The sequence below is a fragment of the Mytilus californianus genome, unplaced genomic scaffold, assembly GCF_021869535.1.
Source record: "Mytilus californianus isolate M0D057914Y unplaced genomic scaffold, xbMytCali1.0.p SCAF_3, whole genome shotgun sequence".
Taxonomy (NCBI): Eukaryota; Metazoa; Mollusca; class Bivalvia; order Mytilida; family Mytilidae; genus Mytilus; species Mytilus californianus.
This window is the reverse complement of record NW_026262679.1, coordinates 60,924,676-60,936,949: the sequence shown is the minus strand read 5'-3', so window position 1 is coordinate 60,936,949 and position 12,274 is coordinate 60,924,676. Positions and strand designations below refer to the sequence as shown.

The 12,274-nt window shown below is 31.8% G+C and overlaps 1 protein-coding gene across 1 annotated transcript in view; it reads right to left on the bottom strand.

Annotated features, from left to right (window-relative positions):
- Positions 1 to 10,227, bottom strand: part of LOC127734948 (galanin receptor type 1-like) — a 115,233-nt gene extending 105,006 nt beyond the window's left edge. The window contains exon 1 of the mRNA XM_052244997.1: positions 9,932 to 10,227. Coding sequence (XP_052100957.1) covers positions 9,932 to 9,964 — 33 coding nt within the window. The 5' untranslated portion in view covers positions 9,965 to 10,227. The remainder of the gene's footprint in view (positions 1 to 9,931) is intronic.
- Between the last annotated feature and the right edge of the window lie 2,047 nt (positions 10,228 to 12,274).

Genomic DNA, 12,274 nt, shown 5'->3' with positions numbered 1-12,274 from the left:
AAGATATGTTCAATGCCATACTAGTCCTAAATAAAAAGAGCGTTTCTTTTCGCATGACAAGAGGGTGACAAAAGAAAAATGTAACCACATGTTAATGCGAAGTCACTTCCGGTTTCAGGTAATGGCTTAGTTTTCCTACAATGTTTCCAAACACATATTTATTCCATATAGTTTTCTCTGTAATACAAGAGAACATTTCTACTTCAGGGTAAAGCCAAAATTCTTCCCTTGTCATATGATTAGGCTCCCACTAGTACCATAATAAATGTTAAATTAACCTATGAAATAAGGCAGAACAATATTCACTTCCGGTTTACACAATGTCACTTTCTGTGTAATAAGAATCTTGTTTCACATTAAATTAAAAAAAATGTGGTCACTAGGTCTATTTTAATAATTATGACAGACAAGCTCTTACCGGTTTGCACAAGATCAAAATTATTATTAACATGTACAATTATAATAGTCCTAAAAATAAATAATTCAGTTATGCATAAGTAGACTAATTTAGATCAACGTGCAAAGTGATCGATGCTTTGAACAAACTTCTAAAAAGTAACCAAATTTAACACTGTAATGATATCTTTGAATATTGTTTTTATTGGTAAAAATATTGATTTTATCAATAAATAAAAACATATTATTGCTATATATATACATCTATGAACATTTACGGTCATACAATCTGTCGATACTTATATTTTGGCATTGCTCAAGATCATGTTTTTTTTAATGTTTATGACGCCTTGACAATAAATCCATTGGATGTGTATTGATTGATATTTTGTTCTTGATACATGATTATTTCATAAGATGCTATTGGCTTTGAACTAGATTTCAGTAACTGAGAGTACTCTCAGATTGGTACTTTGTGTCACAAATATTTGGCGTACACAGTTATAAGCCTGGTATCGTTGATGAGCCGATTCTTTTTTTATAATTTTACTTATGTTGTATTGTTACACCACTGTCATAGGTTAAGGAAATGATTTGGTGCCTGCAAAAATGTTTAACCCCGCCACTTTTTGTTTGTACCTTTCCCAAGTCGGGAGCCTGCAATTCTGTTGTTGTCGTTTGTTGCTGTATATCATAATGGGTTTTCGTTTATTGTTTTTGTTACGTACATAATTAAAGTTAGTTTTTACATTTGCCATGACGGATCCTTTCATAGTTGACTATGTGATATGGGTTTCGATCGTTGTTGAAGGCCGTACGATAACCTGTAGTTCGCTTACTTCTACATCACTTGTTCTGTAGCGGAAAATTGTCTCATTGGTAATCATACCACATCTTCTTATTTTTTCAACGATGAAATGATAAAAAAAAAAATATAAATTTATTTGATCAGATTGGGATGGGGAAGTAATAAATTCTGAACTGTATTGATTTTTTTTTAACAGTGAAGAAAAATGTCGCTATTGCTTGCCAGAGTTCCATTTTAATTACTGTTAACAGCTTCCTACTGGCGTGACAAGTTACATATTTAAAAAAAAAAGCAATGAAATTAAAATGATTTTTCTAATAAACATATTGACTAGACTTAATTTTGGCTGATATCAACTCATTTATCTTATAAAGTAATGAAATTTCATCTCGGATAACATTTGAACAGACCATTTATCACCCATGCAGACTCAAAGAAATTTGGCTAATGCCATGCGACATGAATGTTAACTGTAAAACAATTTTTTTTATTTAAGTAGTTCTTAAAGATAGCCATATTGGTATTGTACATTTGTTTAATATTGTTTTAGTCGATACAAAATACATATTTATGCAATCATGAGTCATTTCGTTCTGTTTAATTTTGGTATAAGAATAAAAAGAACATTGACTCCAATTTTATTAGTTATATTATTCAAATAATACTACCACAGTCTGGCAGTTTGATAGTTACTTAATCAATCTTTAGTAAATAATTTGATATAAACTCGGCGTCTACTCGTAGAATACAATATAAAATAATCAAAAATATATTATATATATATTGGAATACCAGGAAGCACAATTCTGGCAATGTCACAAGTGAACGAATGTTGTGGTCACCATCTAATGGACTGTTATATATAGTAATATAAGGTAAAATCTATTTAATCTGTCAAACAGAGTGACAGAACTGAAGTAATGTATGGCAATGGCATACTTGCTACGAACACTAATGTATCAAAGATTGATTGTATCTATGAAAGCCAAAACAAGCGCTAAATTAGAAGGTCGTCGCTGTTGCAAGAAAGAGTAAAGAAAGGAGAAATGAAGAGAAATTTTGGACGATACATTTCTTCCTGAATTTAGTAAAACAATGTTTAGAACTGTATTTTTGCACCTGTAAGCTAGTACCGTTCTATTTGAGTGATTCACACTCAAGCTTTTGAGAAACCAACAGCAGCACCACGTGTCCTGGGTCCAACTTCTTAGATCACCAGGTCATCTAGGCTATGCGACATGTACGTTTGTAACTGTTGTTTCCTGCAGATAATTTCTCAAATTTCTAAATTACCCCTTCGTCACCGCTGACTTAGATTTTTAACGTTACAAATTAGTATTTAGCCCTTATAATGTTTCAACGGTTTCTTTTGTCTCCAGAACATAATTTGCAAGTAAATACCTAATTACCTAATTATATATGCTCGGGTGTCAATCAAAGCAGAAAGCACTGGCATTAACTAACTGTTGTATGAGCAATTTGAATAATTTTGTTTTGACTGAACAAGTTTCATGACGTAAACTATATAGAGATCTATGTATGATTTCTACGTTTTGAGGAAAGCCACATGTAGCCAATGGCTGTTGGTAACCCTCGTTAAATAAATAAAGAATTAAGTTAAATGATGTCTTTTATTACATCTCGGCATAATTTGTTTCTACTATAATGACAATGACAAATAGAACCCAGGTAAAAGTTAACAGCTTTTTGTATGAAGTATAATCCTGGTACATATAGCTTTGATGAGAATATTGATTTCTTTCAATTTTGAAAAGGTGTCTGCCAAAAGTTAATATTTATGAAATGTAGTAATCTATCCGGGCAAGTTTGATATTGGCTTAGACTGATTTCATTAAGATTATTAAATGAGATCTGTGGTAAACATTAAGACTACCCAGCAAAACAATAAAATCAGAAGATATTCCTGCGACAACTATTTCACGCATATTCAGAACAAGAGCAAAAAAAAGAATCATGAATAAATTAGGTTGGTTTTGCGATGTGATTCTACTTAGATGAAGGGCTAGACATTTGAACTGAAAAGTAAGGCCCCACTGAAAAAAATATTGTTATGGTGTTTTTTTTACATACAGAGAGCGTGATGTTAAAATCAATATCACGATTAATGGCCCCTTCGCCACGGGCACCACTGCCAGATGGGTAAATTCCAGATGACCATTTTTCTACTCAGCAGACTACTATTGGGTAAAAAAGACATCTGAATGTATAAATTTTTGATGAATATTTGACCTTGACATATGAACACAATAAGGGATTCTGCCTACTTTCAATCCTGTGTGAATTTTTTTATCTTTTTTAAGAAGTATATAGGGTACAAGCATTATGTATGCGAATAGAGGGTAACTTAACAGCATTTTGAAATAAAAAATGAGAATATAGCTCTGATGTCACTGTTCTGTTGCTGTTGCTGTTATACAAAATAGGAAAAAAATGTACATTCCTTTAGGAAATTTAATTATTCTGGTAATCTCCACTTTTTGTTTGAATCATTAAATAGTTTTTCTGTTTTTGTAAAAACAATCCTAATAATTGAATAAAATTAAATATTTTTTCTTCATCTAAATGAAAAGTTTTCCAAATGATGTGCATGCCTGCCTCAAAAGTGGCTTATTTCATAAAATTCTAGACGAAGAGTTTTCTGCTAATTTACGATCTAAGATGTCGGAATATCCCCATTCTACTTTTATAAAGATTACAATTTTGCTTAGTCTATACAATTTGGACAATATAGATCGATTGTCTTTTCAATATAAGGTCAAAGAAATCAATTAGGCCTGAAACTGAACTTGAACATACTTAAGACTCCTAATAACTTTTTGATCGACCCTTCATCCTTTAAAGCACTTCATTGGAATTCAGTTCAAATCACAATGTATCACGGATCAGATTTTATACCACTGTGAAGAATGATTGCAATTTAACTTCCTCATTGCTGTACAATTACCTATCAGTTAGATATTTATTAAAGTGTTAACTAACAAATAACGACCCAATAAACGTCACAGTAAGGAACCTACCAAACAGTTAATTTGTTTGTTGAATACCAATATTTGTCTGATTTACTATTTTCAGCTTAGTCTGAAAGCTACAATTCGTTTCAAAGCTTCATTAAAGAACCATATTACATGATATTTTATCTTTTCATGTTTAGATTTTAGTAGTAAATACGAGTTTGGGTAGCATAAAGCAACCAAAAGGTCAGATAATTAAAGTAGAAAAGATAATGATCAAGTTCATTTTAGTTTTGTAAAGAAACTATCAATGCATGCGATTGAATATAACTTATTACTTCTTGGTAATGAAAAGTAAGAATGTCTTTTGATGTAATTATAACAAAATCTATATTTATATCGTCCCTTTTATAATATTTGGATTTTTTTTAAATTCACAAACGAATTCTAAACTTTCTTCGAGCATTTTGTGTTAATTTTTTTTATAATAAACGTGTGAGTTTCACATTATATAGTTAACTATTGTGACGTCATCCAAAAAAGCGTCTGGTCATCTCACTCCATGCAGTTGTAGAATATATATCTTTACGTCCGTCCTCTTTTTCTTTAAAAACTGAACAAAAATATGTTTAATTGTCTAGATTTGGACGGAGCTCAACAAGCGAGATGCTGCTGAATTCTGCTGAAAATCATATATCGGGACTTCGCAAAATGAAACCACTTTTGTATGGTGTTAACATTTATTAAATATAAATTTATATTCTAAACCAATTAATTGAAATTTTCCCTTTTACTGCAAAACTCTGAATATTATATCATATTTCCTAGAAAAATCACAATAGAACAATTATAAAAAAAAAAAAAAAAAATGAATTTTAAGAAAGTATTATTGTTAAAAAAAGTATTAAGCAATTTTCCTTTTTGCTCAACTTGCCTTTCAATGAATGGCGTATTAAATTAACCTTGCTTCATCTGTCAACATTTTTGTATGATTAATAATTATGTAATAATTCTTTAGTGATTTCCAAAGGATAACGACATCACTTAAGAATGCATTAACGGTTATCTTCATACCACAGTTCATTCGATTTTCAATAACAACTAGTTTACAAGAGGACGAGTGGGGCAGGTTGCGCATCAACTGCTTTTTGTTGCTTATCCTTCTTCGGTTTATGCATTTCTTTGCCCCCTTTATTTTATTTTCTAAAAGCCAAATACAGACCTTAGTTATACATTTGAAACAACATTTTTGAAACGACACTATTTGATTCAAATAGCAAATTATCTGTAAATGCAAAAAGTAATCTAAATTGTTTTGCCAAATATACGTTGTCATTTGATGCATCATCCTTGTTTTAAACATATTTTATTTTCTTAAATATGCAAAAGTAATGAGACACAAGTTAATAAAACGTATAAAATCTTCTTCACACATCACACTTTCTACACTCTTAAAAAAACATGAACTGTCATTTAATGCAACGCATCACACTTAAATGTTGGACGAAATAGGCATCTATCATTAAGTTTTGCCAAATCATTTAACTTTTAAACGAAATGCAGATCTGCCATTTATAACATTATATTTACCAGCGTCACAACCAAATACTGATTGATAAATAGCTGTTTGATAAACGTCCAGTGGCAAGCATGCATCTTCTGGACGTAAGCAAGTTAACGATAAATTAAATAGGTACATTGCAGGATCTGCATGATGGGTCCGTTTGGATGAGCGACCTATATCGCATTCAAAGAAACACCAATACTAGAAAACACAATTTGTATCTCCAATTTTTTAACTTGCATGTGTAGTAAAATAATTGAATAAGGAAACAAGATATGCTTATTATAAGGTCAGCTTTGACGGATGGATTTGTAACCTTAGCATTATAACAATTGCATGATTTTTAGAAACGAAAACTAACATGCAATTAGTCAGTGAAACATGTGCGGACAGTCCTTAAAATGATGCAAGCATATCATCACCATGCCGTCTTAAATTCACAATGGACAAATGTCTGCACGTTGTGCCATGTTTTGAATCAACACAAGTTTGACAAACGTCTGCACAGCTAGCCTGGGATCCTGACTCACCGCTTGACAGTAAATTGACGCAAAGAGGAGCTTTGACCAGGATCCAAGGCTACTGCACAATGTGTCAAGTTCTAAATCAACACGAGTTGAGACAAACTGTAAATCAATTCAACATTTGACGTTTTCTCAGCTAACAATAATATGAGGAGTAAGTTACACTCACTAAAATCCTTCTTTTGGACAGGTACATATACAGATGGTGGGATTAAACAATATTTTTGAGAGCCAGTAACTCTCCCTATTTCGAGATACATTGTATGATGGTCTGAATATGGTTAACAGAACAATGAATAATGGGCAACATACTAAAGAATAGCTAGAGACTAAAGGATAACAAAGTAAAGAAAAAGCCTAACAATTTAAGCAACTAAGATCCCTATCCAGACCCATTATAAAACAAGTAGTCAATCTCCCCTGCCGTGTTGCGCATACGCAAGAACAAACATAAGTAGATGCAACACTACATTTGTACTATGTATAAACAAAACTTTTTGCAGATAGTGGATGAAGCACATATCATATCATATATATGGTTCCATATTGATATTATGCATTCTGATATGTTTATGTCAGACTCTTTATTTAATAGAACTGCATAATTATGGCAAATTAAGTTTTACAAATGTAAATAAAAAAGATAACAGTTCAACTACTACATGTATGTTAAAGCCTTCATTAAAGACTACATGTATTAATGCTCCGACATTTCGTTAACAATAAAATAAATCAAAAGTCTTAAATAACATGTAGTTTTTAGCTTTCCTCGTTTCTTTTGCGACAAAATCCCTTTGAAATGACATCGGAGTTATTTTGAAAAAGACCTTTTGAATATTAATATAATCCGGAATAAAACTGATGGTAAATGGTTTAGTTGAAATATAGACCTTATGAATAAGGTCTAATGTACATAAGGATAGAAGTAATATGCTTCAGCTTTTAAAAACAAACAATGTCAAATGAATAAACCATTAAACAAGTAAGACAATCTTTATTACACGTTATTCGTAATTTTCGCATCTTATTTGTATTCCAACTTGTTTCAAAGTGCCAAGTAGACTATGAATAATGTTACCCTGGCATCTGCTTTAATGATAACATTAACGATACTAATTTTACTGTATTATAAGATCACAATACGAAACCAAAATGAATGAATAAGTACAAAAAAAAAAGAAAATATATTTTGAATTAATTTTGTTTATCTTAAAAGTTGCCTCATTTTTTTTAATCGTTATTTCATCTTGAATTCTACCAAAGAACAAGTTATATAAGTGTATTGAGTAATATTATAGCAATTAATTTTTTACCCGGGAAACAGCTTGTCCTAAGTTACAGGTTTATCCAAGCGGTAACGGTTTGTATGTTTAAAATCGGTTGATGGAAGGTATACACTAACGTTAAAAGTACATGAACCAAAGCATTTCATTAACTTTATGTTCAAGTACAATGATATTTGAAACGCTAGTACTAATTCAAGTGCAATATTCTTTATTAACGTATCTCCTGGGAACCTTGCATACAAATTCCACGAGATAAATTTGTATCTTTTGAAAAATGACAACTTCAGACGCATTAAGAAGGAAAGACATGTTCCATTACTTCAAGCGTTAAAACATAAATAAACGTATTCTAGTACGCTTAAATAAGTTTTTAAGAAAACACTATTTGCACATTTAAAGCTTAAACCACGATTTATATCGAGAAGTTCTAGTATTGAAATACAATAAAAGATTCAAAGATTTGTGAATTCAATGGTAAGAACATAGAAATGAAACGGCGAATATGTCAAACAGACAATCCGACCAAAGAGCAGAAAACAGCCCAGGCAACCAATGGGTCTTCAACGCAGCGAGAAAATCCCACACCCGGAGGCGGTCTTCAAGTGGCCCCTAAACAACATTGCAGTCTAGTTTAGCAAAATGGGTACCACACTTCACTCCAAAACATTCAAGCGAACCAAAATTAAAAAATACAAACGACCAACAAAGGCTAGAGGTTCTTGACTTAGGACAGGTGCAAAAATACGAAGGGATAAACATGTTTTATGAGATCTCCACCCTTCCCCTTATACCTCTAACCAATGTTGTACAGTATTGTACAGTAACGAGATAGCAAAAAGTTGAACACCTTTCACTGTAATTCATGATGCTACTAACCAAATACTACATCCCCCCTTCTTTAAAACGTTGAAGAATTTCCAGGAAAAGATACTTGAATTTTGCATTTGTTTCATTAAGGTATTTGATAACTCGCGATTGAGATAATTCTAAGCATTAAATCAGATCATATGCGCTCCTCAGGTAGCAGGACCTGGTGGTTACAGAACATCGACATCTGTATCTCTTCATTATCATTGTTTTTGAAAAATTGATGATCATAAAACCCCCAAAGGTGACTGTGGAATAGAAATATGGTCAACATTGGTCTTCCTCCAACCGGCAGTAAAACCCTCGCCAAAGTGGGGCGTCCGTTTGACTGTGCGGGGTGTACAAATTCGCATGAAATAGTTACCACTGGACGTTAAGCAACCAGCAATCAATCAATATTAGCTTAAAAAACGCATTGCACATACTATTTTTAAAAAACAAGATGTACGAGATCTAGAGGATGCAATGTCAGAAAAAAAAAAAAATGTAATTAACTAGAGCTCAATCGTATAAAAAAAAACTCCAAAAATTATTGACAAACACAGAAAAAATGAACACTAACTTCCGTAACAAATGGAAAATGAAAATCATATATCAGACCAACACAGTCACGTTTCGTTGGAAACGTGCAGGCTAAGACTTATAGGCTACAGTGCGCCCGACATTCGTCTTGTGAGACAGACTGTTCAATGTTTCGTCCACTACTCAATTCTATGTCCAGTTTTGTCAAGTCAAGTAAGACATACTAAGAAAAATTGCCTAAACACAGTGATCGAATCATCTTAAGTCAAATTGTACGGTTGCCCATAATTGCTTACATTCACTTCATTCGAACTTTGTGGATAGTTGTCTTATTGGCAATCATACCACATCTCCTTAATTTTATATTAAGATTATCCATTCGCTTAATAACACAAGCAAACAACCATATACATTGTACTGGGCGCTGTTTTCGTTTATATACATGGTTTTCTCTAACTTTTTTCTTATTACAAATACATGTATCTTTTCACAAGGTTAAATGCACCTGATTGGAAAACAGTAGCATTTTGAAGAAAAAAATTGACTGAAAATGAAATTTCATTACGATTCGAACATGTTTTTAAACAACGCTTCAAAACGGGATTGGTGTTGCATGAAAGCTTTTAGCACCACTTAAAATTGTATTTGTATTGTAAGAAATTCTAAAGTGACATCGAAATTCGAAATGGTGCAAAAATGTCAGGGATTTTAATTTCACTTTTGCAGTTTTACTGTAAAACCAAAAAACAGTAACTTATATGTACAAAATAGAACCATTACAAGGTTGGAATGCTGTCAACCCCAAGTACCTATATCTTCAAGTTCTTCATTATCCCTATATATCATGTCATCGTCAATTTCTCCTTAAATGTTCTATTACATGCTGTTATAAACATATTATCAATAAAATATTTCATTGTCTGATCGACAGAAAACTTTGAATATAAACACAAGAAAAAAAAAAAAAAAATATATATATATAATGGTCCTACCTTATGTAACTCATTGTCACTTTTTTCCTGCATTCATCCAATTTAAAAAGATCTTATGAATTCTCTGTAACTTTTTGAATTATCTGACGTGTATATGTCGTAAAACGTTCTATTGTACATTCATTTTCTGTCAATGACTAAATGTTTTACAACAATTCTTTCCGACACATATCGATCAACTGCAGCGTTCTCCACTGGTATCGTTAACTGTCGATATCGCGTTTAAACTGTCTTTAAGTCAGGAAGAACAACCGCGAAACATGTGAAAGCTTTAGACTGGTTAATTAACTTGCCAAATGGGAATCTATCGAAGACGGTCATTTATCAAATTAGTTCATAATGTTTCAGCAACAATATTTGGTTATCACCTGACAACATTGTAAAATAAAAACAAATAAAACACACGATACAATCTAAAAAAATATCACAAATCATTAACTTCCTGGAAATGATAATATAATGAACAAATGAGATGCACTGCAAGATAAATCTTATATTCATAAAAAAATAACACTTTATACCAATAGATCTTTTTGTGCTAAATATTTAAATACAATTTTTAGTCTCTAAATTTAAGTATATTGTTTATCAGTGTAGTGTATCGTTTATCAATATAATACAACAAACATTTTCTCCAACAAAAGAGTGCTATTTTGATAGTCACCGTTTTAATTAATGGCGTATAAAGAAACTTTTTTTTGTTCTTTACAAACGAACGGCAACAGCAGGGATAAAGATATCATAAATTGGTAAAAACGTTTACTAAAATTTATCACAAATATAGAGATTTATTGTGGACGTATGATTCCACTTGCAGGGTTAATATATCGCATCAAACATTCTATAGTAATACTATTTTTAAAGAAAAAAAAAACAATTTATGAATTGTCCTTCAAATCTTCTCTTTAAATTTACAGACTTATTGAAAACGGTCATAATTATACTGTTTGTTTTAAATTTGCAAGTTTAGAGCAGTACTTAAACTTTTTTCAGCGTTGGAATTCGTTAAAATTTGTTCTTTGATTGCATATGGTTGCAGCTACGTTCAACTTGCTTTCAAAATCTGTGTGCATCCTTTGATACGGCATGATATTGATTATAAATTTGTTTAAATTATCGATATTTAAGAATTAAATGATTTTCATGTAATTATTTTTATTGTATGTGTTTATGCAACAATCCCGATTAAAAGTTGAAGAGTTGAGAGGGTCGTCAAGTTGGATACTTTTTCCATATTCGGTAGTTTTTCGTTGTGTTTTTTATTACCTTTTATGTTAACATTCTATGCTTTGATTATCCCTTTTCTTAATTTTAACGACTTAATGACATGTATGGGATATTGACTTTATGACATGTATGAGATTTGAAAGAGAAGAGTGTGCCAACCACAAATTAACCTATTTCAGGGCGAAATCATTCTGTAAAACGTCTTTACTGTCTTAACGTTAGACTATCGGGTTTTAATAACTTGCTTTTTTGATGTTTTATCCATTTCTGTTTTCGTCTGTTCGATGTCAGTTCTAAGTTCTTCGATGCATATATACCTGTTTCCGCGCTCGACTGATACCCTGTAATTTATTCGCTTTAAATATGTTGTCCCCTTTTAATGCTATCTTTTCTTTTCTTGACTCTGGTGATAGTAATGTGTTCGATGTGGTTAAATAACCTTGTTAGCGCGTATGGACCCGTTTCTGCTATCGATTGATACCCTGTTACTTATTCGTTGCACCGTTTTGCTTCTCATCACGGTTCGAATCTATTAGTTTCATACGGCATTCACGCCATCTTGGAATTATTACGTAACAACTATAGGTTCTAATTGGTTGCCTTATGAATTTTGAAAGATTGTATTGGCTAGAATGGGATATAGAATTGGGAACATGTCCCGGACAGGAGAAGACACAGTATACAGAAAAGTTTCAGTATGGGCTTTCAAGATCCGATCCGATACCTGATTTAAGAATAATTTTGCCTTTACTGGTTTACCTTGCTATATAATGTCGCGTCAAATTTATATTAATAAATAAGCCCAGGCAGTTAATTTTGATTAGTTGGTAATGTTGAAGTGATAAAGATAAATGAATGCTCAATCTGTTTGCTTCGTACCACTGTGTGAAGCTATATATTTCATTCGGTATTCACGCCATCTTGATATCATTACTTAACATATATCGATTCTGACTGTATTATGATTTGGCTAAGGTTCTATTGGCTACATTGAAATATAGAATCGGGAACATGTACCAGACAGGCGGAAATATCAAATACGACAGATAAGGAATATAATTACAGTATTTTATTCAAGACCCGATCAAAAATTTGTTGACGTAATTTATGATAGTG